This window comes from Pristiophorus japonicus, chromosome 21 (genome assembly GCF_044704955.1).
Source record: "Pristiophorus japonicus isolate sPriJap1 chromosome 21, sPriJap1.hap1, whole genome shotgun sequence".
NCBI lineage: Eukaryota > Metazoa > Chordata > Chondrichthyes > Pristiophoridae > Pristiophorus > Pristiophorus japonicus.
In genome coordinates, this window is record NC_091997.1 from 43,320,125 (window position 1) to 43,345,011 (window position 24,887).

At 47.2% G+C, this 24,887-nt stretch overlaps 1 protein-coding gene across 1 annotated transcript in view; it reads right to left on the bottom strand.

The window, feature by feature from the left end:
- Window positions 1-24,887, bottom strand: part of LOC139233974 (formin-like protein 1) — a 279,898-nt gene that overhangs the window by 151,041 nt on the left and 103,970 nt on the right. The window contains exon 2 of the mRNA XM_070864712.1: window positions 23,871-23,954. Coding sequence (XP_070720813.1) covers window positions 23,871-23,954 — 84 coding nt within the window. The remainder of the gene's footprint in view (window positions 1-23,870; window positions 23,955-24,887) is intronic.

Consider the following 24,887-nt stretch of genomic DNA (forward strand, 5'->3'; position numbering starts at 1 on the left):
TGTGCAGCCTTCAGTTACCTGAGGAAGAGACTGTTTGAAGACCAGGACTTCAAATCCGGCACCAAGCTTATGGTCTACAGGGCAGTCGTGATACCCGCCCTCCTAGATGGCTCAGAGAAGTGGACCATATACAGTATACAACTCAAAATGCTGGAGAAGTACCACCAACGCTGCATCCGCAAGATCCTGCAAATCCATTGGCGCACCAACGTCAGTGTTCTTGCTCAGGCCAACATTCCCAGCATCGAAGCATTGACCACCTCCATTGGATGGACAACATCGTCCGCATGCCCGACACGAGACTCCCAAAGCAAGCGCTCTACGCAGAGCTTCGACACGGCAAGCGAGCCCCAGGTGAGCAGAGGAAACGCTTCGAGGACCCCCTCAAAGCCTCCTTGATAAAGTGCAACATCCCCACCGACTCCTGGGAATCCCTGGCCCACGATCATCCAAAATGGAGGAAGAGCATCCGGAAAGGCACTGAGCACCTCAAGTCCCATCGCCGAGAACAAGCAGAGACAGCGGAAGGAGCGTGCATCAACCCAGGCTCCCCACCCACCCTTTCCTTCAATCACTGTCTGCCCCACCCCCCCACCTGTGACAGAGACTGTAGGTCCCGCATTTGACCGCATGCCCGACACCTGAGTCACCTGAGAACTCACTTTTAGAGTGGAAGCAAGTCCTCCTGAACTTCGAGAGACTGCCTATGATGCTGATGATGTGCTCAAATCCCTGGAGTGGGACTTGAACCCACAACCTGCCGACTCAGAGACAAGTGAGCTACCCACTGAGTCACGGCTGACACTAATTAATGCAGCGTCCTTTTTTACATTCAATGGTTAATCCCTTAGTTAATTATCCCATCCGAAACAAAACGTGTGATGCAACAGCACTCCCTCAGCACTGGAGTGTCAGCCTAGATTACGTGCTAAGTCTATGGTGAGGATGTAGAACTCGCTGCCACGTGGAGTGGTTGAAGCAGAGAGCATTCATGCATTTAAGGGGAGGCTTGGAGCATACATGAGGCAACAGAGAATAGAAGGATACGAGGACAGGGTCCGAAGAGATAATGAGGCTGGGAGAATATAAACACCAGCACAGACCAGTTGGGCTCAATGGCCTCTAGATTCGATATAATGGGTATGGGCACCAGTTCAGCGCGTGAATTGAGTGTTTTATACACAATGGCTGCAGCGCCCAAAATAATTAGATCATCTGCTATATTGGCCATGGACCAAGAAATTTCAACTTTTCTTTTTAAAGACCACTTGCTTTGAACACTGATTGGAACGTGAAGCCAGGCCATTTTATCGAATGCTTCTGCCATGACACTATTTTGTGTCATGTTACAAACAAGTCAACTCACAGAACTGCCTCAGAGCATCAATCAGGCAATAAAAGAAAGATTTGCATTTATATAGCGCCTTTCATGACCACCAGATGTCTCAAAGTACTTTTGGAATGTAGTCACTGTTGTAGTGTGGGAAACGTGGCAACCAATTTGCACAGCAAGCTCCCACAAACAGCAATGCGATAATGACCAAATAATCTGTTTTTTTGTTATGTTGATTGAGGGATAAATATTGGCCAGGACACCGGGGCTAACTCCCCTGCTCTTCTTCGAAATAGTGCCATGGGATCTTTTACATCCAATTCAGACGTCACCTCCGACAGTGCAGCACTCCCTCTCAGAGGAGAAAATTGGTGGGTTTTTTTCTTAAAACACCAATTTTCTAGCAGTTGGATACAACCGAGTGGCTAGCTAGGTCTTTCAGAGGGCAGTTAGGTGGTTACTTTTACAGCTTTCTTAAACTCAGTTCTCCAAGTGCTGTGGTGGGGTTTGATCTCAGTGTCTCTGGATTACTAGCTACGTAACCACGACACCCGCGCACTGATCACTCACTGGTACCTCACACAAGTGACCATAATCCATGTGTAAGCCTTTGCAGCATGTATTGCCATTAAAGTTCTGCTTTAGCATTGAAAAGAAGCAGGCTGCTTTTGGCTAACGTTATAATGCACTGTGTCCTTACAAACCTATTTCTAGCATTTAATACAAAGGTCAAACACAGCGGCAGCCATAAGTCGCACTGGTCTCTTAAAGGCAGCTTTCCCCAGAGGGTTAAATACACATTGATGACCTCTCATTGGCTACCTTTCACACAGCTATACAGCAGTGCTTAGATAGGCTGGTTGAACCCTGCTACAGCTTCTCCCTTAGTAAATTAGTAATTTGCAACTACAGTGGATTAGAGTCAGTTGTGCCAGCCAATTAGCACATTTCACTGCTTTGGAAAAAAGGATTGCCACTTTTCTGAAGCATCATTCTGAGGCGACATCCTCGGGCAAATAAACCACCCCCCTCACTCGCAATGTACAACTCCTGGCTGAATTACATGCTGCGAAATTCAAAGCTCGTGCTGTACGAATGACTGGAACCGATCACAGAAGGCCGCGCTTTGTCAATGTGAACATCATCCCTTTCACTGGTTGCTCCTCTTCGACAGTGTTTCCAACGGCTCCAGAAATTATTTGTGCATTATTAGAGCTACGGATTATTAACCTCACTTCTGGGCTGCTGCCAATCGCAAAGGGTCAAAGAGCAGTGATCAGCACTGACAGGACACAGGAAAATATATGATTGTAATTGTCTTGGACTGGCATTGACGGGGCGCGATAATGGGCCTCAATACAGGGTCAGTTGTCCTACCGCCCTCTTAACACCGGCGATGCGACTGACTCCATTTTGAAAGGGGCCTACTGGCGGGTGTCCATGGCCTGTTTCAGGGGATAGGCCCCACTCAACATGGAAATCATGGTCCTATGACGTAAATAGGATCCCAATTGCAATTTTAGGTCAGAAATGGCCAGAGCTTGTGCCAGATACACTCCATCTGGGTCCACGAGCGTTGGAGTCAAGGAGGCCTGCAAAGGCAAGTGTCAAATTAGGTTTGTGAGCCCTCGGCACAAATGTAATCTGGGCAGCTGCCAACCCGGGCCACCCACCCTCTGCAATCGCGACCCCCCCTACCCACCCCCCCACTCCATCGCCCCCTCACCCCCCCCCCAATCACCTCATCCCCTCTTCAATTGCGATCACCTCCACCACCATCGCCCACCTCCCCTCCACACCCCCCCCCCTCAATAATTATTCTTGCTGCGGCTTCCTGGCCCAACTTTGAGGCCTCAATCTGGCTAGCTGTCCTGGGATGCCAGTTTGTCATTTCCCAGCTTGCCTGCCAAATTTATATGAGGCCAGAGCCTCAAAGCCACCGGAATGGGTGGCCAACCAGCGCACTCCACCATCGATCAGCCAAAAGCCACTGAATTTAACGAGGAGCCACTTCAGCGTCAATATCTGCCTTGTTTATGATCATCTCCTTCAGTGTTTCCCCATCACTCCCGTTTTCTCCTCTCCTCTGAAGAACAAACAAGCCAACTTGCATTTATTCAGCGCCTTTCAGATCTTCAGGATGTCCCAGAATGCTTCACTCTCAATGAGTTACTTTTGTAGTCATGGCTTTGCAGACAAAGAACACACAGCAAGGTCCTACAAACAAGCATGTGAAAAATAGCCAGAGGTTGTGTTGGCTAGAATACCAGGAGAATTCCCCTGCTCTTCTTTGCACAGAATCATTAAGTCCACTAAACAAACAGACAGGTTTAACATTTCATCCGAGAGACAGCACCACCTCCAACAATGCAGCACTCCCTCCAATTGATGTGCTCAAGCCTTGCAGTGGGACTTGACCCCAGCACACTCTGAGGTAGAGACTAACTGGTTCTCTGCCCTGAAGGCACGGACTCATACTGACCTGAGGTGCCATGGTGACTGGGCAGCCAGCCAACATCTCGCTATGTGTTGGCACCACATTTGACCATGGAGGGAAGGTGTCACAGCTAAACTGATCTCTGCACTCCCAACATCCACCTATACACCCCCTCCGAGCAGAAGTTGCTGGACAACTATTAGGAACAGGAACTTTGAGTATTTCTTTTTGGCGCGCCGACTTTGTAGAAGAAATACCGCGCCTAAAACTTACCTCGGTATTCTCCCCGCCGCTGGAACGTGGCGTCGCACAGCACAAGCAGTGGGGGGCGGAGCCAGGTCCCGGCACTGAAAACAGTGCCGGGACCACTGCAAATGCGCGCTAGAGTGTGCGCGCATGTGCAGTAGCTCCTCGCCCCCACAATCTCTAGGCTGTGTGGGAGGGGTCCGAAGCACGTCGCCCTAACCCTGGCCGAACGGGCTCCCTCATCGGCTTTCTCTGCCGCGTTCAGCCCCCCCCCCCCCCCTTTACCGATGCTGCATTGAACCCAACCTCTCAGTGTGCGTCTTACCACCCCTAGCCCTGACCGAACGGGCTCCCTCATCGGCAGCCAGCTGCTGGAGTTTTTCAGCAGTAAAGCTTTGTTGAAGGTAGGACTTCTAGTTTTTATTTGTTTATTTATTGATTGATTGATTGATTGATTATGTGGTCCTAAATTCTTGGTTGATTTACATTCAAGTTTACTCTTCATCTGCTTTCAAAAGGAATTCTGTAAAATAGTTTGGCTGAAACTCTTATTTCCAGGACTTGCTATAATGTATTTGCTAGTTTACCAATCCATTCTTAATCTAATTGTTTGGTGCTTTGTAAGACTTGATGCTAGGTGCAGGTCCTCTCAGCTTCCTTATATTTTTTATTTGCTTTTGGTGCTTTAAATGTACTTACCTGCGCTGATTTCTTAGTTCACCGCAAGGTTTTTCTGTGCGATCACAAGTGGCCATATACACTGGCCTAAGTTAGTTTGGAGTAACTTTTAGCTGTCTAAACTTGCTTAAATGGCCAAAACAGGCATAGGTGGCTGATAACGCCCCGTTTTGGAAAAAAAAACAACATTTTTTTAAAAACTAACTAACTCAATTACACTGGAGCAAATTAAATGGGCAGAATTGCAATTTTTAGGATACTCCAAAAAAATCTAGTTGCTCTAAAAAACCGGAGCAACTCCTGGGCAAACTTGGGCTGTCTCAGAGCAACAGAAATCAATTGCAGTGCGGCACCATTACTCAACTGAATTTAGCCAACTCAGTTGTGGGTCAGCCCAGGAATCTTCCTGTCCAATTCAATACAACGTAGTGCAGTTGCCCAATCAGCCACTGGGGGAGCCAGATCTCGGTTTAATGTGGAGTTTAAAAGACAGTCAGCACAGCGGCATACTGTGGGGCTTTGTCGTGCCATGTTACACTGTGCCACAATTAGAGCGCATAGCTGCAATTCCTGACACAGCAAATCCTCATATTCAACATTTTTCCACAGGGAGAACATTATAAATGTGCAGAACAGTCACTCCAGGCTGCTTGAAAACTACCTAGCAACCAGCTCACAGTGTTGGCAGGGGCCCAGTGTCAGATTGACTATATTCTCAGTCTAAAAATGGCGCATACCCTGGGGAGGTGGAGGACTCAAAAGAACAACAAAGTACATTTTTTTGTGCTCATTAAAGTGAGAGGCCAACAGTGAAGGCAAATTGAATAGCTTCCCATGTCAGGCACCCAATATCAGCGTCAAGCGCTTCGGGGTCAAGTATGGTACCGTTAGATACATCTCCCTTTGACATACTAAACCGAGGCCTCAGCTGCCTATTCTCCTGCTGTCTTTTCTCAATTACCTGTAACACCAAACATAGATTAATTGATCATTTGTTTGCTGTTTATGGGACTTCGCTCTGCAGAAGTTGGCTGCTGTGTTTGTCTACATAACTACAAAGGTAATTCCTTCTCTACCTAACAGTGGAACATAAACACCGGCATGGATCTGTTGGGCTGAATGGCCTGTTTCTGCGCTGTAAAGACAATGTCATTCTATGTAATAACTGCTAAAGTAATCATTGAAAGGAAAATAAACAAAGACTTGTATTTGTATAGCACCTTTCACGACCTTGGTACATCCCAAAGTGATTCGCAGCCAATTAAAAATACTTTTGAATAATAGTCACTGTTGTAATGTAGGAAATGTGGCAGCCAATTTGTGCATAGTCCCACAAACAACAATGTGATAATGGCCAGATAATCTGTTTTAGTGACGTTGGTTGAGAGATAAATATTGGCCAGGACACTGAAGAGAACTCCCCTGTCCTCCTTCGAAATAGTGCCATGGATTCTTTTGCAACCATCTGAAAGGGCAGACGGGGCCTTGGTTTAACGTCTGATCCGAAAGGTGGCACCTCCGATAGTGCAGCGGTCCCTCAGCACTGCACTAGAGTATCAGCCTAGATTCTATGCTAATGCCTCTGGAGTTGAACTTTAAAGCACAACCTTCCGAAACAGAGGTGAGAGTACTACCCACTGAGCCACAAAACAGTTTGAGATATCCTGAGGATGTGATGAAGTACCCTGTAAATGCAAGTCCTTTATTTTACATAACATAAGAACATAAGAATTAGGAACAGGAGTAGGCTATCTAGCCCCTCGAGCCTGCTCCGCCATTCAACAAGATCATGGCTGATCTGGCCGTGGACTCAGCTCCACTTACCCGCCCGCTCCCCGTAACCCTTAATTCCCTTATTGGTTAAAAATCTATCTATCTGTGATTTGAATACATTCAATGAGCTAGCCTCAACTGCTTCCTTGGGCAGAGAATTCCACAGATTCACAACCCTCTGGGAGAAGAAATTCCTTCTCAACTCGGTTTTAAATTGGCTCCCCCATATTTTGAGGCTGTGCCCCCTAGTTCTAGACTCCCCGACTAGTGGAAACAACCTCTCTGCCTCTAACTTGTCTATCCCTTTCATTATTTTAAATGTTTCTATAAGATCACCCCTCATCCTTCTGAACTCCAATGAGTAAAGACCCAGTCTACTCAATCTATCATCATAAGGTAACCCCCTCATCTCCGGAATCAGCCTAGTGAATCGTCTCTGTACCCCCTCCAAAGCTAGTATATCCTTCCTTAAGTAAGGTGACCAAAACTGCACGCAGCACTCCAGGTGCGGCCTCACCAATACCCTGTATAGTTGCAGCAGGACCTCCCTGCTTTTGTACTCCATCCCTCTCGCAATGAAGGCCAATATTCCATTTGCCTTCCTGATTACCTGCTGCACCTGCAAACTAACTTTTTGGGATTCATGCACTAAAAGAGTTTCATGCACAAGGACCCCCAGATCCCTCTGCACCTTAGCATGTTGTAATTTCTCCCCATTCAAATAATATTCCCTTTTACTGTTTTTTTTCCCAAGGTGGATGACCTCACACCTTCCGACATTGTATTCCATCTGTCAAACCTTAGCCCATTCGCTTAACCTATCCAAATCTCCTTGCAGCCTCTCTGTGTCCTCTACACAACCCGCTTTCCCACTAATTTTCTGCTCTTCCCAATGAACTGCCTGAGGCCCAACTACAGAAGAGCGCCCCCTTCTGTACCACTACGTTTTCCACCTCCCGTGGCAACCTCTCGTGAGATCGCTCAATTTACAGCCAGCATGGAATGGGATTGAGACTTTATTCAAGTCCTTTACAGTGAGCAGACAGAGGAGAATGTCATCCCATCAGTCTGGCCTGTATCTGAAAGGAAATCCCAGAAGTGACCTTTAATTGTTTTTTGCTCAGATATTTTCCCAATGCAATCATCGTCCTTGACATTTTGGATGGATTCACAATGTCTCTATTTTACAAATGACATCACCCAGCCCACTGGGCGCACGCAGGAGCCAACACACAGTCAGCAAATAAATGGCATTTGGGCTAATCTGCAATGAAACAAGCAGCTGTGAGCGTTGTCTGCACTTTCTCTCCAGGTTAACCATTCTCCCTCAGCTGGGCTCGGAGTCAGTGCCTGCGAAAGGGGCTTGTGGGGTCTGTGTGTTTGTCTAATCCTTTACAAAGTAAATTCACTAAACTATTGAGGCGTTTGCAGCTTATCACGGAACAAACGGCAATACGGAAACTCCAAAGGGAAATCTCGTAGGTATTTATTCAAGCTGCTGAAAAAATATACATTAATCCCCACACTTCATTTTCAAAGGATTTGTTATTGTTCTTTCTAATTCCTTCACTGACAACTTCATCTTTTCCAACGACATCTTGCAAGTCTGTGATAATGCAGCACACACTGTGCCAGGTGGGAAGTGTGAGTGTGTGTGTTTGTGTGGGGAGAGAGAATTAAAATGTCACATTCAGCATCATGGCTTAAAATCTAGATGGATCCCAGTTATACTCCTGAGGGTGCCAGGTGCAGCTGTTTCATCCGGTGTCAGTTGGTTTGTTGGTGGTGAAGATGTTGGGATATTGCTCCACAGGGGCCCACAACACACCACTGTCTCCCCTTTTCTTCATTTAAGAGCCCAGACAATCAGGATTTCAGTATGGTCAACTGTGGAGAGCATCACAGTCAACCTCCATTCTTGTCTTCGCCTGTCATCTATGCAGGAGCACTTAAGCAGTGGACGATAGGAACATAGGAACAGGAGTAGGCCATTCAGCCCCTTGAGTCTATTCCACCATTCAATGAGATCATGGCTGATCTGCATCTTAACTCCATCCCCCAATACCTAACAAAAATCTATCGATCTCAGATTTAAAATTATTAATTGAAATAGCAGGTACTACTTTTTGTGGGAGAAAGTTCTACACTTCTTGTGTGAAAAAGTGTTTGCTAATTTCTCTCCTGAATGGCCTGGCTCGAATTCGGAAGTTCTGGCCCCCCCGCCTCCCCCCCCCTCCCTCCCCCCCCCCCCCCCACCAGCGGCAAAAGATTATCTCTATCTACCCTATTAATTCTTTTCAAAATCCTAAAACTCTCCATTAAATCACCACTAACCCTTCGAGATTCCAGGGAATACAAGCCTAATTTATGTAATCACTTCTCAAAATGTAACCCTCGGAGCCATGGTCATTATCATCATCAAAGGCAGTCCCTCGAATTGAGGAAGACTTGCTTCCACTCTAAAAGTGAGTTCTCAGATAGTCCAATGCGAATTACAGTCTCTGTCACAGGTGGAACAGTTGGTCGTTGAAGGAAAGGGTGGGTGGGGAGTCTGGTTTGCTGATGCTCCTTCTGCTGCCTGCGCTTGGTTTCTGCATGCTCTCGGCGACGAGACTCAAGGTGCTCAGTGTCCTCCCGGATGCTCTTCCTCCACTTTGGGCGGTCTTTGGCCAGGGACTCCCAGGTGTCGGTGGAGATGCTGCACTTTATCAAGGAGGCTTTGAGGATGTCCTTGAAACATTTTCTCTGCCCACCTGGGGCTCACTTGCCATGTAGGAGTTCCGAGTAGAGCGCTTGCTTTGGGAGTCTCATGTCGGGCATGCAGACAATGTGGCCTGCCCAATGGAGCTGGTCGAGTGTGGTCAGTGCTTCGATGCTGGGAGCCATGGTAATATTCTGCTGAACCTGCACTGCACTCCTTCCGAGGCCAATATACGCTTTCTGAGGTGTGGTGCCTAGAACTGTGCACAACACTCCAGATCTGGTTTAACCAGGGCTTTGAATAGCTGTAGCAAAACTTCCTCCCCTTTATATTCCAGCTTTCTAGATATACAGGCTAACATTGCATTAATCAGACCACTACATTTTAATAATATGTGTGCATGGACCCCTAAATCTCTTTGGATCTCCACTGTTTCTGCTTTTTCCCATCTAAAAAATTCTTGGAACTCTACTTTTTTGCTCCAAACTGTGGCCCTTTTAACTGTATAACTCAGTAGCACAGCCCTCAGTGCACTTACCCACGAAACGACTATATAAACTTCGACTTTGAACAAGTAGTCTTTCTGGTCTCCATATTAATTCACAGAACTGAAACCACGTTCTCTGTGATGCAATCGCTTCCATTTGGTAAGGTCACCTCCATGAAATTAACTTTTCATCCCTGCTCGTTAAATGCTGAAGATATCGACCACTTATGTCGACGGAAAATGGAGAGACAGCTCACACAACTTAATGAGGACTGTTAGGGCCCATTTATATTGCAGAACTGCCTCCTGAACTCCCAGCATAGCCAAGAGACGGTGCTGAACGCTGGGATACATATGATCAGTCTGTCTGTAAGATCATCAACTACATTTCTTCTGACAGATGTTTTTATTGACTGGGCTTACCAGGTTCAGTGTCTGGGATTTTAAGGCTTGATTGCATCTCAGATTTAGCCCGGTGTTCTTGCTGTGGAATGAGAGAACTGTATTCTCACAACACAAGAGTTGGTATCTGAGAGTTTGGCATGCTGTAGTATTTATCACCAGGCAGCTGTAACCTTTTGTCCAGCATCTCAGACAGGAGCAGGAGTTGTACAAATACTGTGGGATGTCCTTCCTAAATGCTTTCGCTTCTCCACCTCCCGAAAACCCACCTCTTTGACCAAGCTTTTGGTCTCCCCACCTAATATTTCCCTCTCCAGCTCAGCATCTCTTACTTGCTTACACCTCTGCGAAACATCTTCGGATTTTTTTCTTCAAAGACGCTATAAAATGCAAGCGGTTATTTATTTTTCTCCCATTTTCACGGGTTTCCTTGCACTAAAACCATTCTGCCAATGAGCACGGTCGATAGCCTGTGCCAGGCTCTTGCCAATGATGCTCTTGACCCATGGGCTATATAAATGCTAGTTGTTGTTGATGAACAATTGCTTCATTTGCTTTTTTCGACTTTTCCTCCCGTCTAATATCTTCCCCATTTCTCCTCATGGCAGCAACTCCTTGTTGTGGGACAGTTCCACGATCGGCGGATTGTCCTTCAGTATCTCACTCGAGTGGCCCTTTGTCACGTGTATGCCTCTGTAGGGGAGTGCGGAGTATTGCAGCCGAGCCCGATCCCGTCCTCGCTCGGCATCCATCCAGTGTTTGCTAACTCCGATCACCCAGGGATTAAACTCCAGGCCTTCATTCCAGGACATTTTACCAACTGACCCTTCCAGCAGACCTCCCAAGTTCTGCGTTACACGAAGTAGTACCCTAGTAGCATTCCGACACAGAACGGCGAACGACACTGGGAAAAGAAGCACGACAGTTGCTCCATGTGAGAGGTAATGCGCTAGAACACAAACATCACTTCCGGGTACAGCAATAGCTACAAGCAGCAAATGGCAACCAAAAAAAAGCTTGAAAACACTAGCAGGAAATGCCTCTGAAAGGGGTGTGTTGGATCCACACTTATGCAGGCCCACAAGCAAGATAACCCATTGTACGTCAATAGTTTGATTTTAAAATGACAGGACAGAGGCCAAAGCAAGGGGTGAGCCAACCTCACATTCACATCGGATATAGCACTTTATTGTAAAGCCGGCAGGTGGTGTTCGGGTGGTCGGGGGGAATAAGCCCTAAAAAGTGGGGAACAAGTCCGCACCCCTGCGCGTACGCACCCATTGACGTTTTTACGACGGCAGATTTCAAGCCATGCAACATTTCATATTGAAAGCAGGCTCCCACGGTGCAATGGGGAACCTGATTTGAAATGAACTACTGCTGCGTGGGTTTCCCAGGGCTCGGGAAACCTGGCAGCAAAAGTCAGGTGGGAGCTGTTGGCTCCAGAAGGTAAGTGCTTTCCACAGCACTCGGTGTGGGCTCGGAGGAGAAGGAGTGGCCCCTCCAGGAAGCCATTCGCCTCCATCCTGCTGATCACACAGCCTCTTTCTCCCCCGCCGTGATCGACAACCGCAGCCCCCCCCCCATCCCCTTCCCCAACCCCCCAGCCCCGATCCTCAGCAGACCCAAGGTCCATCCCCAAGGCTGTGACCTTCCGCCGCTGGTTTTCCCGCTCGTGGCAACAGTCTGGCCAACTGCGGGAAGCAGAATTTTAAAAAATTGAAATGAGATCCTGCCATTAAGTTCGGAAGGACCTCTGCATCCCCAGCCTATGGGTTTCTCTCACGCTGCCCCGCTCCCCCAACCTGGTAAATACAAGGGCCATTGTCTCCACAATTTGGCACGCACTACTAACACTTCACAGAGACACTGACCAGAGCTCCCCGAATGGCTCACAGGGCTAACTCGCTGCCCCATACATAACAGGGACCCCATAGCTTTAACCTCTGGTCTGGCTGCATTCATTGCAATAAGTCACAATGCCCTAAGGGCAAGAACATCAGAATTAGGAGCAGGAGGAGGCCACTGAGCCCCTTCAAGCCTGCTCCGCCATTCAATGAGATCATGGCTGATCTTCTGCCTTAACTCCACTTTCCTGCACTATCCCCATATCTTTTGATTTAGAAGGGTATTTGTCAGGGTGTAAAATCAGCCTGGATTTCTGCTCCTGATCACTCCCCAGTGACCCTGTTGAAAAGGCGGCAGGCATGGATGCCGGGTGAGGACGGGCAGCGAGGCCCAGCTGTGGCTCAGCTCACATGTGACGAATAGCTGCTTGAGTGAGGGGACTGGTGCCTGCTGGCACGAGTCAAATGGCACCCGGCATAAGTCAGCAACTTTATGAGAGGGAGGGTGGAAAGTGTAAGAATGAATTTTTATTTGAAACCAATGATCTTACATTAATGCAACAAAAACAAACAGACACGCACTCTGTGTGGTGATGTTACTGTGGTCTAGTGTAGCACACAGTGATGACATTTCCTGTCTCTACATGGTTTCCAAATGCCAGGCTTTGTGCTTCTAGTGTCTGTTTTAGAAACTGACTGTGCTACATTTCAAGTGATTACTGTTCTACACATAGGGGTAACTAAATACAGATCTCGCTGACCGTGGAACAAGCTTGCTAACCAGCAGAATGTGTGGGCACAGGTCATGTGGTTGAACTGCTCTAAATCCCACTATTAAGCAGATGAGAAACTCTCTCCAGCGTGACAATGGCCCAAACAGATACTCTCTACATTATCTGGAATTCGTATCAATCGGTACAATTTAAACCACCAAAGGGTTTGCCACTCCTTGGATAATGGGTCAAAATGCCACGATCAGCCAAGCCAATCGATTTCCTGCAGTCAGGGGATGAAATACACTGCACTTTGGAACAGACCAACCAGACCATCACTGCCCTCCCACAGGTTACCTCAACCATTGCCGACCCATGTCCTGGACCCTGGAATGCTGAATGTCAGCACGAGATGCAGCCTGTTGGCAGATACGTTGATTAACCACACCGTCAGTCAGCAATCATCAGCTGGCCAAAGGATTGGTAAAATTGAATCTCAATGACACCTTACTGGATTGCTTAAAACCGATTGGTTTAAAGATTTTTGCAGCTGTTGATTGGCTGTGATGACCAAGAGGATGTCAAAGTGGTGCAGAGTTTGTCAAAACAGATTGAACTCCAAGGAGCTGTGGGGACATGGTGCACAGTCTAGTCCTGTCAAATCCACACACATATCTTGCTAGTGTCAGCTGTGGCTCAGTGGGTAGCACCCTTGCCTCTGAGTTAGAAGGTTGTGGGTTCAAATCCCACTCCAGAGACTTGAGCACACAAATCTAGGTTGACACTCCAGTACAGTGCTGAGGGAGTGCTGCACTGTTGGAGTTGCTGCCTTTCAGATGAGCTGTTAAACAGAGGCTATGTCTGTTCTTTCAGTTGAACACAAAAGATCCCATGGCACTATTTCAAAGAGGATCAGGGGAGGTGTCCTGGCCAATATTTTTCCCTCAATCAACATAACAAAAAAAAACAGATGATCTGGTCACTATCACATTGCTGTTTGTGGGAGCTTGTTGTGCACAAATTGGCTGCCGTGTTTCCCACATTACAACAGTGACGATACTTCATTGACTGTAAAGCTCTTTGAGATGTCCGGTGGTCATGAAAGGCGCTATATAAATGCAAGTCTTTCTTTCTTTATCATCAAAGATCAGCAATTTCTTAATAACATAGAATTGTACAGCACTGAAGGAGGCCATTCAGCCCATTGTGCCTCTTTGAAAGAACTGCCCAATTAGCTTCACATCCCTACTCTTTTCCCCATAGCCGTGTAAACCTTTCGCTTCACGTATTTATCCAAAGTCCTCTTGAAAGTTGTCTACTGAATCCCACCACCTTATACAACAGTTACTAGATGCACATACTCTGCAGTGTCAGAGCGAGTCCTGACCACCTGAACATTCTCTAGTCCGAGAGCTGGTTGGGCTGCTATAAGTGGCCTCTGTGCTCCAAGCTAGTAAAGGACAAATGGACATCAGCCATGGCTCCCAATCCAGATTGCCATTCAGTCGCTCCAGCTGCAGAGTCCACTTGTGTCAACATCTGGCGATGGGAGCAGGCTCAGCTGTGATACCTATCACAGTTGAACAGCTCTCGAATATGCTCTGTATCGCGGCCCACGCTGGAAGAAAGGCCACTTGCATAAGGACTCTGGAGAACAGCTGTGGAATTTCACCCCAGGATAACTCACGCCCTTCAGGAAAGGGAGCAGAAAATCGTACATTAAATGGAGTTTCTCCCAGGACTAGGCCAATGCCTTTCCATTTCAGGCTTAGAGGATGGGCTCAGATTGTGACATATCCACCTCTCCCTTCTCGTCCTGATATTTTGATGCATCTCGGCTATGACCAGGAACTCACCACACGGAGAATCGCAGACATAACCCTGGATCCCAACTATTCTAGGGGATTAAGCCGATCCTTGAATAAATTCTGTTTGCTACAGCTGGGGATGAACACGTGAATTATTATTTGCATTTTCAAATATTAGTCAAGCAGCTACTAAGCCCACAGAGCTGCAGCTGAATCGCAATAACGATCTGACTTTCTAAACAGTGCTATGAGGAGAATACATTAATTCCACCAGTGGGCTTGATGGAATTCTGCAGATGACAAATATGTAAAATGACCTACTGATTTTCCTTTGCAACGAACAGAGTGTATAAAAAGAGCTTTATGAAAGGATAATAAAGTTTGCAAGGGGCTTTTGGCATTATGTTGGGCAGAAGGAGGAAAATGTCACTCAACCAAGCACTCGTCTTTTCTGTCTGCTATTGCAGAAAGTGCCCTATTGTATAAACATGGTCATCTCAGCAACATGGTGAACCCAGACACATGGTCCCAAGCACCACGTAGGTACCTGTGAGTATGCTCACAGGTTGGTAGAGCTATTGATGAGAGGGCTGTGTTTGGCAAGGTGACCAGGGTCAGGGACCTGCTCGATGGCGGAGGAGCGGGCTGGATGGCGGCAGAAGAGCTGGCACAGCGCCTATCCTGGGCCGACGTCCGGCTGCAGCCAATGCCATCGAGTCGCTAAAAACAGCACTGACTCCGTTAGGTGTGTCGAGGATGCTCAAGCATGTGGGACGATCCCGTCCGAACTGACCCCCATCCGGATGGATTTCCTCATCGGCGCCAAGCCCCGAAATTTCCCTCGGGAGCCAGCGCCCCACAACTTGAGCCTCCTCCTGGAAATCCCCTCCGTGCCTTTCAGTTCTGAGCGGAGGGGATTCCTCTATGAGTGCATTTGCACATTCTCCACACTTTGCCATCCTCGTCTGCCATCCGGACACGCCATGGCACACCGTCTTGCCATCTGGAGGAGGCGAGGGTCCCCAATGGAGTGCTCTCTACGTGGGAGTCCTCCCTTTATTTATTGGGGACTTGGCCTGGAGGGTGTTGCACGGAGCAGTCCCGTGCAATCGGTTTTTAAGTTGGTTCATGGACTCCTAGGCTGCCTGCAATTTCTGCAGCCTGGGGGAGTCCGTGTTCCACGTTTATGTTCAGTGTGTCAAGTTGCAGTCCCTGTTCAATTATTTAAATGGGCTGCTCCTTAAATTTTGGCTGCACTTCAGTCCCACGCTCCTGATCTTTGGGCATCCTGTGCGGAGGGGAGTGGGCAGGTCGGAAGGCCCCCTCGTAAGACTACTCGTGGGCATGGCCAAGGTGGCCATCAACCGGTCCAGGCAGCGGGCGGTCGAGGGGGTCGTTCAGCCCAACTGCCTGCCTCTCTTCCGCGGTTACGTTCGCGCTAGGGTATCCCTGGAGATGGAGCACGCGGTGTCCGGTACGCTTGTGGCCTTCCACGAGAGGTGGGCACCGGAGGGACTGGAGTGCATTTAATTTGGTAAAGTTCCCATGTTAATTTGCACACTTGTGGGTTCTAGTGCCCTTATGAAAATGGGGTACTTGATTTAAAGTTCTCACCAAAAATAATGTTGAGCTGTTGAGTTGTGAGTGGCTTAGCCAGTCACGTGATGTTCACAAGACTCAATAAAACCCCAGCCAGTTGGGTTCGGGGGATCCACGATGAGGCAGGTGGTTGTGAGCCTGGTGGATGAACTGGTAATGTGTAGTGTGATTGTTAAACCTTTTGCTAATAAACCAACTAGTTCTTAATAGCAATGTGTTGCTATGAATTCTTAAGCAAAGAACCCATGAAGCAAATACATTATGGTGTGATACATCGCAGAGGAGCCTGTGTTGTGTTCATCCAATGTCCACACACTTGGACTTCCTGCAGAGGTCACAGCATAATGATCACGGGTGGAACTCCAGTTGATTACCTGCTCATTAACGCTGAGGCCAACTAATGGCCTTAATATTAAATTTTTTAAAATTCGTTCACAGGATGTGGGTGTCACTGACAAGGCCGCCATTTATTGCCCTGGAGAAGGTGGTGGTGAACTGCCTACTTGAACCACTGCAGATTGTGGTAAAGGTGCTCCCACAGTGCCGGCTTTGTCGCAGCGGTTTGGTACAACGGAATGGCTTGCTGGGCCATTTCACAGGGCAGTTAAAAGTCAACCACATTGCTGTGGGGTGTGGAGTCACATATAGGCCAGACCGGGTAAGGACGGCAGATTTCCCTCCCTAAAGGATATTAGTGAACCAGCTGGGTTTTAACAACACAATTGCTGACACTACAACATGGTCACCATTACTGATGCTAGTTTTGTAATTCCAGATTTATTTAATGAACTGAATTTAAATTCCAAAGTTGCCGTGATAGGATTTCAACTCACTTTCCCCGATGATTAATCCAGGCTTCTGGATCACTAAGCCAGTAACATAACCACGATGACACTGTACCCCGTACACGTGGGCTGAGATTAGCTAAGAGCACAGACCAGGGATCAAATTTCCAGATCTGTATGTCTCAGCTACACACTTAGAGGATGACAACCTTAAGCACAACCACAGCACTGTGGAGCAAATGTTTTCTAACGAGAGAAAAGTGAAGTGCCTAAAGTCACTGATAAAGTTAGGGAAGTAGGGAAATCGTCCTGAATGTTGCCTCTCAGGGTAATGTTGAGATTCACGTTGGAACCAATGATATAGGAACGTATAGAACCTCATCCCTGCAAAAGAGTTTCAGGAATTGTGGGGTAGAGGACGTCAAGGGTGGTAAGTTCAGGGTCACTCCCGATGCCATGCACCACTCATTACACACATAACAAGACGAACAGAGGCAACTGCATGGCTGGAGAAATGACGTCAGAAGGAAGGGATCAGATTCCGGAGATGTTGGGGCCGTTTCTGGGGTAGGTGTGGCCTGTGGCGGGCTGCACCTGGACTAAAGTGGGGCCAATACCCTCTCTGGGAGAATGATTCGTGCTGTGGGGGAGGGTCCAAGCAAATATAGTGGGGGGGGGGGGGGAAGGCAAGGACAAGATGAGGTAGCGGAAAGGAAAATAAAAGTATGTAGGTGAGGGAAAATAGCAAAATAACAATCAGATCTGAAAGAGGAGAAGAATTCAAAAGAAGCAAGATTGTTTAAAAAAATACGAGACCGGATTAAGTGGTTTATATGTGAATGCACAAAGTTTTCAAAACTAAAACAAAATTGGATAGTTAGGAACATAGGAACAGGAGGAGGCCATTCAATTAGATCATGGCTGATCTGCACCTCAACCCCATTTACCCGTCTTGGCTTCATACCCTTTGATAACCGCACCAAGCCCCAGCATTAATAACCAGATGGTGAGTATGACATAGTATCTGTAACAGGAAGGTTGGCTTTGGTTTGGACAGACCTGCCAATTTAGTTATAATATTTTCAGGTGAGATTAAGGGGACAAACGGAGGGCAAGGTGGCAGTATTTATAAAAGATTCTATCACAGCTCCCAAATGTAAGGATGTTCCAATGGGTTGTGTTCACAAAATCCGTATGGTTGGATAAGGAATAGAAAGGGAAATGGCAGAATTCTTGATGTGTATCCAGACCACCAAACAGGAGAGATGAGATAGAGGGGATGGTTCAGAAGGATAATCAAAAGCAGGGCAATAATGCATGTCGGATTTTAACCATCCTGGGACAGACTGGGATAAAGGTAATGTTAGGGTTGCCAACCCTCCCGGATTGGTAGGGAGTCTACCGGGATCGGCATCGATCTCCCGGTTCTATTGAAAGCAATCCGGGAGATTTTTACAGGACCTGAGCCCTGCTTCCAGCAGTCCGGGAGATCAGCGATTTAAATTTCCCGTCCCAGAGTGTCCACTCGAAAAACAGGCACTGCTAGCCTGGGGTCGGGAGTCGGAGCGAAGTTAAACCGTGTTCATTTTAATTAATTAATTTAAAATGTTAATTTCCCAGCCTTTTACAAGGAGCGTGTCACCGCTGCTGCTCAGTGCCAGCCCAGGCAGAGTCCCGACTGGCCACGGGGAGCCTGCAATCAGGGAGCTTGAGAGTGGAGGGAAGTGTGGGGAATGGGGGCTCAGGGGGAGAGGGAGAGACTGGGGAATGGGGGCTTCGGGGGAGAGGGAGAGACTGGGGAATGGGAGCTTCGGGGGAGAGGGAGAGACTGGGGAATGGGGGCTTCGGGGGGAGAGGGGCTCGGGGGGGGAGAGGGAGAGACTGGGGAATGGGGGCTTGGGGGAAGAGGGAGAGACTGGGGAATGGGGGCTCAGGGGGAGAGGAATGGGGACTCAGGGGGAGAGGGAGAGACTGGGAAATGGGGGCTCGGGGGGAGAGAGAGACTGGGGAATGGGGGCTCGGGGGGAGAGAGACTGGGGAATGGGGGCTTGGGGAGAGAGGAAGAGACTGGGGAATGTGGGCTTGGGGAGAGAGGAAGAGACTGGGGAATGTGGTCTTGGGGAGAGGGAGAGACTGGGGAATGGGGGCTCGGGGAGAGAGGAAGAGACTGGGGAATGGGGGCTCGGGAACTGGGGGCTTGGGGGGGGAGAGTGAGACTGGGAATGGGGGCTCGGGAGAGACTGGGGATTGGGGGCTCGGGGGGGGGGAGAGAGAGACTGGGGATTGGGGGCTCGGGGGTGGAGGGAGAGACTGGGGATTGGAGGCTCGGGGGGGGGAGGGAGAGACTGGGGTTTGGGGGCTCAGGGGGGAGAGAGAGACTGGAGATTGGGGGCTCGGGGGGAGAGAGAGACTGGGGATTGGGGGCTCCGGAGGGGAGAGAGAGACTAGGGATTGGGGGTCGGGGGGAGGAGAGAGAGACTGGGGATTGGGGGCTCGGGGGGGGAGAAAGAGAGTGGGGATTGGGGGCTCGGAGGGAGGGAGAGACTGAGGATTGGGGGATTGGGGGGTCTCATGATATTGGAGAATGGGGGGTCGGGGGACAGAGTGGGAGCAGCAGCAGCAGCAAGGTGGTGAGTATGAGCGGCACTGAGAGAGCAGCAGCCAATAAAGGGTTGCGTGAAACCTGGGGACTTCACTGTAGGTAAATAAATAGTGAAAGCTTGATTCTACTGGTTGGCCAATGGAGAAATAGGAGATTCTCACTGAAAGAAACAATGGAGAAAGGAGGAAGCATCTTGAACTGAGGGCTATTAGACCGTGGGATCCTTCACCACATGTGGAAATTGTAGTAGAGACTAAAACTTAATTTAAAGGGAATGGGATAAACATTTGATCATGTGATCAGATGGCACATGATACAGCATCACATGGTCAGATGTCATGTGATCAGAATGTCACATGAGAAAATCTTCAGGAATGCCTCCAATCAGAGTTGGCAACCCTAGGTTATGAATACAGTAAAAATGCTGTTTAGAATGCATCCAGGACTGTTTCCGAGATCAGCATGTATAAGCCTATTGAGGAAGAAAGCACTTCTTGATTTAGATCTGGGAAATGAAGTGATGTCAAAGCAGGGGAACAATTGGGAATTATCATTCACAACATGGATTCATTGTGAAAATAGAAAAGGATAATAAAGATAAAGGTGCTGGACCAGAAAAAGGCAAACGTCAGTAAGAGAAGGAAATGGCTCAAGTTAACGGCAGAAAAGTTAGCAAGCAGGATAACCAATGAGTAGTGGCGAATGTTCCAATAGAAGATGGAAAGAGTATAAAATAGTTATAATCTTACAGAGTGTGAGGGGGCTGTAACAAAAGATAGAATTCTGTTGTTAGAATTCAAGGAGTCAGCCTTGGCTCTGTGGTAGACTCTCGCCTCCGTCAAAGAACAAACGTGCATTTGTGTAGTGCCTTTCACGACCTCCAGGTGACCTGGGCACTTTCAAGCCATTGGGAGCACTTTTGGATTGCAGTCACTGCTGCAATGTAGGGAATCGGTTCTGAGTTCGAGCCCCACTCCAGAGACTTCAGCACAAAGCCTAAGCTGACACTGCAGTGCAGTACTGCAGGAGTGCTTCAGGGTTAGAGGTGTCGTCTTTCAGATGAGATATTAAACTGAGGCTCCACCTGTCCTCTCAGGTGGATAGAAATGATCCCATGGCACTATTGGAAGAAGAGCAGGGGAGTTCTTTGGGCTAACATTGATCACTGAACCAACATCATTCCAACTGATTAACTGGCAATTTATTTAATCACTTCTTCAAAAAGCTTTCAATTTTGTCAAACAGAACTTGCTTTTAACAAAGCAGTGTTGACTGTCCTTGATTACCTAATGCACATCTAGATGCTTACAAATTGATTTATTTGTGTTTGTGGGACCATGCTTTGCACAAATTGCCTGCTGCATTTCGCTACATTACAGTAGTAGTTGCATTTCGGGGGTGCTCTGGTGGCTGTGGGGTACTTTGGGATGTCCTAGGGTTGTGAGAGAGTGGTATATAAAGTTTTTCTCTTTCTTTGTTTATAAATAGATTAAAACAAAACTGAGATTTAAAAGAATGCCCTATGATAAAATATGAGGGATAATAATACCAAAGAAATTCATAAGCACTATAGAAAATGAGATGGGGAGGAGATAAGGTAGGTGCGAAAGGCTAAATGTGAATATGAAAAAATGCTGGCAGGTAATTTAAAAGAATTGATAAAGGCTTTAATAAAAAATTAGAGATGTTAAGACCGCTGTGGAATGAAGGAGGAATCTAGCTGTGGAGGGTGAAGTTATGATGGAGATATATATTAATAAATATTTACTGTCACCTTTTAAAATGATGTAAGTGAGAATGCAGCTGTAGTGTGGGAGATGTGGGAATATTGCGGAGATAGCTGGTTCTGAAATAGGTAGGTCACCAGAGGCTGCTGATATAGATTAAGAGGCAGATAGCTCAGGCTCTGACTAGAACTTTTCAATCATGCTGAGGTATGGAAGCTGTGCTGTGAGCCTGAGGAGCCAGTGTAATACCTCTGTTCAAGATGGGAGAGGTTAAACAGGATAACACTGTGGGAGCACAACACTGAAATTTGCTGACAAAGCAAAAGTACAATGTTTAGCAAGAAGAGGACTGCAAAAGACATCCAGTGGTCCTAGATAGGGTAGGGGAATGAGTGGACAAGAGCCAGACACAATTTAATGCAGAGGAATGGGAGGTGCTGTATGGGAGGTGAAATCAGGAATGGGAATATGCACTCAATGGAAAGACGCCTGAAGTGTGAGGATGGATAGCAACATAGGAATAGCAGCAGGCCATTCAGGATAACTCTCGGCCAGTTAGTCGAACGTCAATTGTGGGAAAACTTGGAGGATCCATAACTCGATTTGTAAACATCTCGCTATGCATGAGATAATTAAGCACAGCCAACGTGGCTTTGCTAAAAGCAAGTTCTTTTTGAAGAAGTGATTAATTGTCTGGATGGAATCAGTGGAAGTAGAAAATATGGGGCTTCAGAAGATGTACAATAAGGTGTCTCACACAAACCTTGTTACAAGAATTCATGCGCCTGGTAAAAGAAATGTAACAGCGTGCGTAGAAGGACAGACAAGAATTAAAGGGTTAGAGTTCATGGGCGCTGCTCAGATTGCAGAAAAGTTCAACGTGGAGTACTCCAGGAGTCAGTACTTTGATCTGCCTTTCGGATTGGTACCAGGGTGTAGGGAGCACAATGCTGACATTTGCTGACAAAGCTAAAGTACAGGGTTTAGCAAAAGAAGGACTGCAAAAGACTTCTAATGGTCTTGGATAGGGTAGGGGAATGGGTGGACAAGAGCCAGACACAATGTAATGCAGAGGAATGTGAGGTACTGTATGGGAGGTAATATCAGGAATGGGAGAATATATTCAATGGAAAGATGCCTGAAGGGTGAGGTTGGATAGCAACATAGGAACAGGAGTAGGCCATTCAGCCACTTGGGTCTTCTCCACCATTCCATTAGATCATGGCTGATCTGTACATCATCTCCATCTCCTGGGCTTTGCTCCATATCCCTGGATACCCTTACCCAACAAAAATCTATTGATCTCTGTCTTGAAAGCTCCAATTGTCCCACAGCCACAGCCTTTTGAAGATAAAGAGACTGTGGGGTTCAGATACATATTTCCTTGAAAATATAAATCCAGATCGAAAACCATAAAAATGGTAACTGCATTTTTATAAATATGGGTATAAAGTACAAGAGCAAAGAGGTAATAGATTTCTACCAGCTAATGTTTGGCCACAGTTATGAGTACTGCGCCCAGTTTGCACACACCTTTAGAGAAGACATCATGAGCATGCAGCATAAATTCACCGGGATAATATATGAGAAGAGGTTGGAGATAATGGGACTATTTCTACCGGAGCAGAGAAGGCTCAGATGAGATTTAAGAGTTTTTTTTAAAGAAATTGTGAAGGGTGAGTCAAGAAAGACAATTTTTCTGGTTGGGGAGTCACGTACAAAGGATAACAAAGGTAAAATTGCCTTTGAAGTGAGGAGAAGGGTTAGGAGATTAGATGGAGAGTTGTTGGAGCGTAGAATGCTTTACCATAGGAAATAGTTGAGGCAGAGACCAGTGTATCTTATAAGGAAAGAGTGCATAAAAATTCGAAGTAGGGAAAGATAGAGGGCTATGGGAAGACAGGTCAGTGGGATAAGTTTGGGATTGATCGAGCAAAGTACACTGGTACGATGGTCTAAATGACTACCTTTGTGCTATAAATGTTTATAAACCTCCTGAGCCATCAGCGAAGAATACTACTTGCTAATTTAAAAGAAAGAAAGACAGATATGCATTTATATAGCACCTTTCACGACCACCGGACATCTCCCACAAACAGCAATGTGATAATGACCAGATAATCTGTTTTTGTTATGTTGATTGAGGGATAAATATTGGCCAGGACACTGGGGATAACTCCCCTGCTCTTCTTCGAAATAGTGCCATGGGATCTTTTACATCCACCTGAGAGGGCAGACGGGGCCTCGGTTTAACGTCCCAACCGAGAAACGGCACTTCCGACAGTATGGCACTCCCTCAGCACTGCACTGGAGTGTCAATTTAGATTTTATGTGCTCATGTCTCTGGAGTGGCACTTGAACGCACAACCTTCTAACTCAGAGGTGAGTGTGCTACCCACTGAGCCAAGAGACATTTAGGCTCTTTTAGTAAATAAAGTCAATCTCTGATGCGAGATTCTTAAATAACTTTAAAAATCCACTGAGAAAAAAGTGTCGATATGAAATTTCAATGACCTTTTGAAGAATTAGTGACTCGGAAAGATGGAAAGGAAGACCTTTTAAATCCATCTAAGTCGAGTCCATATTGATAAACTGTCAGATTCAACTAACAATCTCATTCTTCAACTACCGTCTATCCGAAAGGTGCCCCAGCCATATAGACGCAATTTGATTATTGCTCAGTTGATGTAGTAGTTGATAGGCAGCAGAAGTGCTGATCAAACTCGAGTTACCTGATCGCAGATAAGTTCCCATTTCTTCTCGTTGTCGTACTGGCTCAGCAACTTCACCTTGTCCGGAGGCAGGTTCATGCAGTTCTGCAGAGAAAGAGGAGGGGAGAAAAGTTACAATCGTCATTTAGTCCTTCGAGGAAGAAGAGAGCTTCCTGTTCTGAACTGCAGCACTTCACGATATGATATAATATATCGTGAAATAAGACAGAGGGACTGTCTGTACCGCCTGTGAAATATCTATATACACTCAATAGAAACTCTAACAATTATAAGTGTTTTGTCGGGCTTTACCAGCTGTAGGGATTGTGATATCTGCATTTGTTCTGCAATTGAAAGCCCAAGCAAGATGTCCTCTTGGTTTTACATCTCATGAGAAAGGTCATTTTAGATGATATTGCATGAATAAAATCTAACATTTTAAAGTGTTATTACTATATGGCTAACATGTCAAAGGCTCCGCCCTTACAATATCCTAAAACAGGGTGTCCAAACCGCAGCCAGAGGCTCACTAACAGCTAATCGAACCCTCAAAGCCCAGCCAACTCAGTCCTGGTTGCATTTATATTTCTTACTCACTGGTTCATCTGGTTTGGGTTTTGAGGGTCTGGAATTTTGGAAACGTTGTTACCATTGTTATCGCAATGGTTAATAAATCCTAATTCAAAACACCAAGACAGGGTCAGTATCAGCAACTTAGATGCACAAGAGATTGAGGGCTGGATTTTTGGCACGTTGCCGCCTCTGTGTTCGCTCGGGAGGGGCGGCAATGGCGGCGATGAGCTCTTCCGGGCGGACGGCCAGCTTCTAGCGCCCTGCCGGGGTTTTCGGGGCCAGTTCCGGCGGGGCACGGAATATTACCGCCCGGAAGTGCGAGCCGGTGCGCACCGCCCCTGGTTGGGCACTGGCTCGCTGTTTGGGCCCTGCCCGATCCGTACGCCCCGCAACACCCCGTGCTGGGACCACCTGTGAAAGCGGGTGGTCCGAGCTGTAGCGGCTGCAGTGAGGGAAGTAATGTCC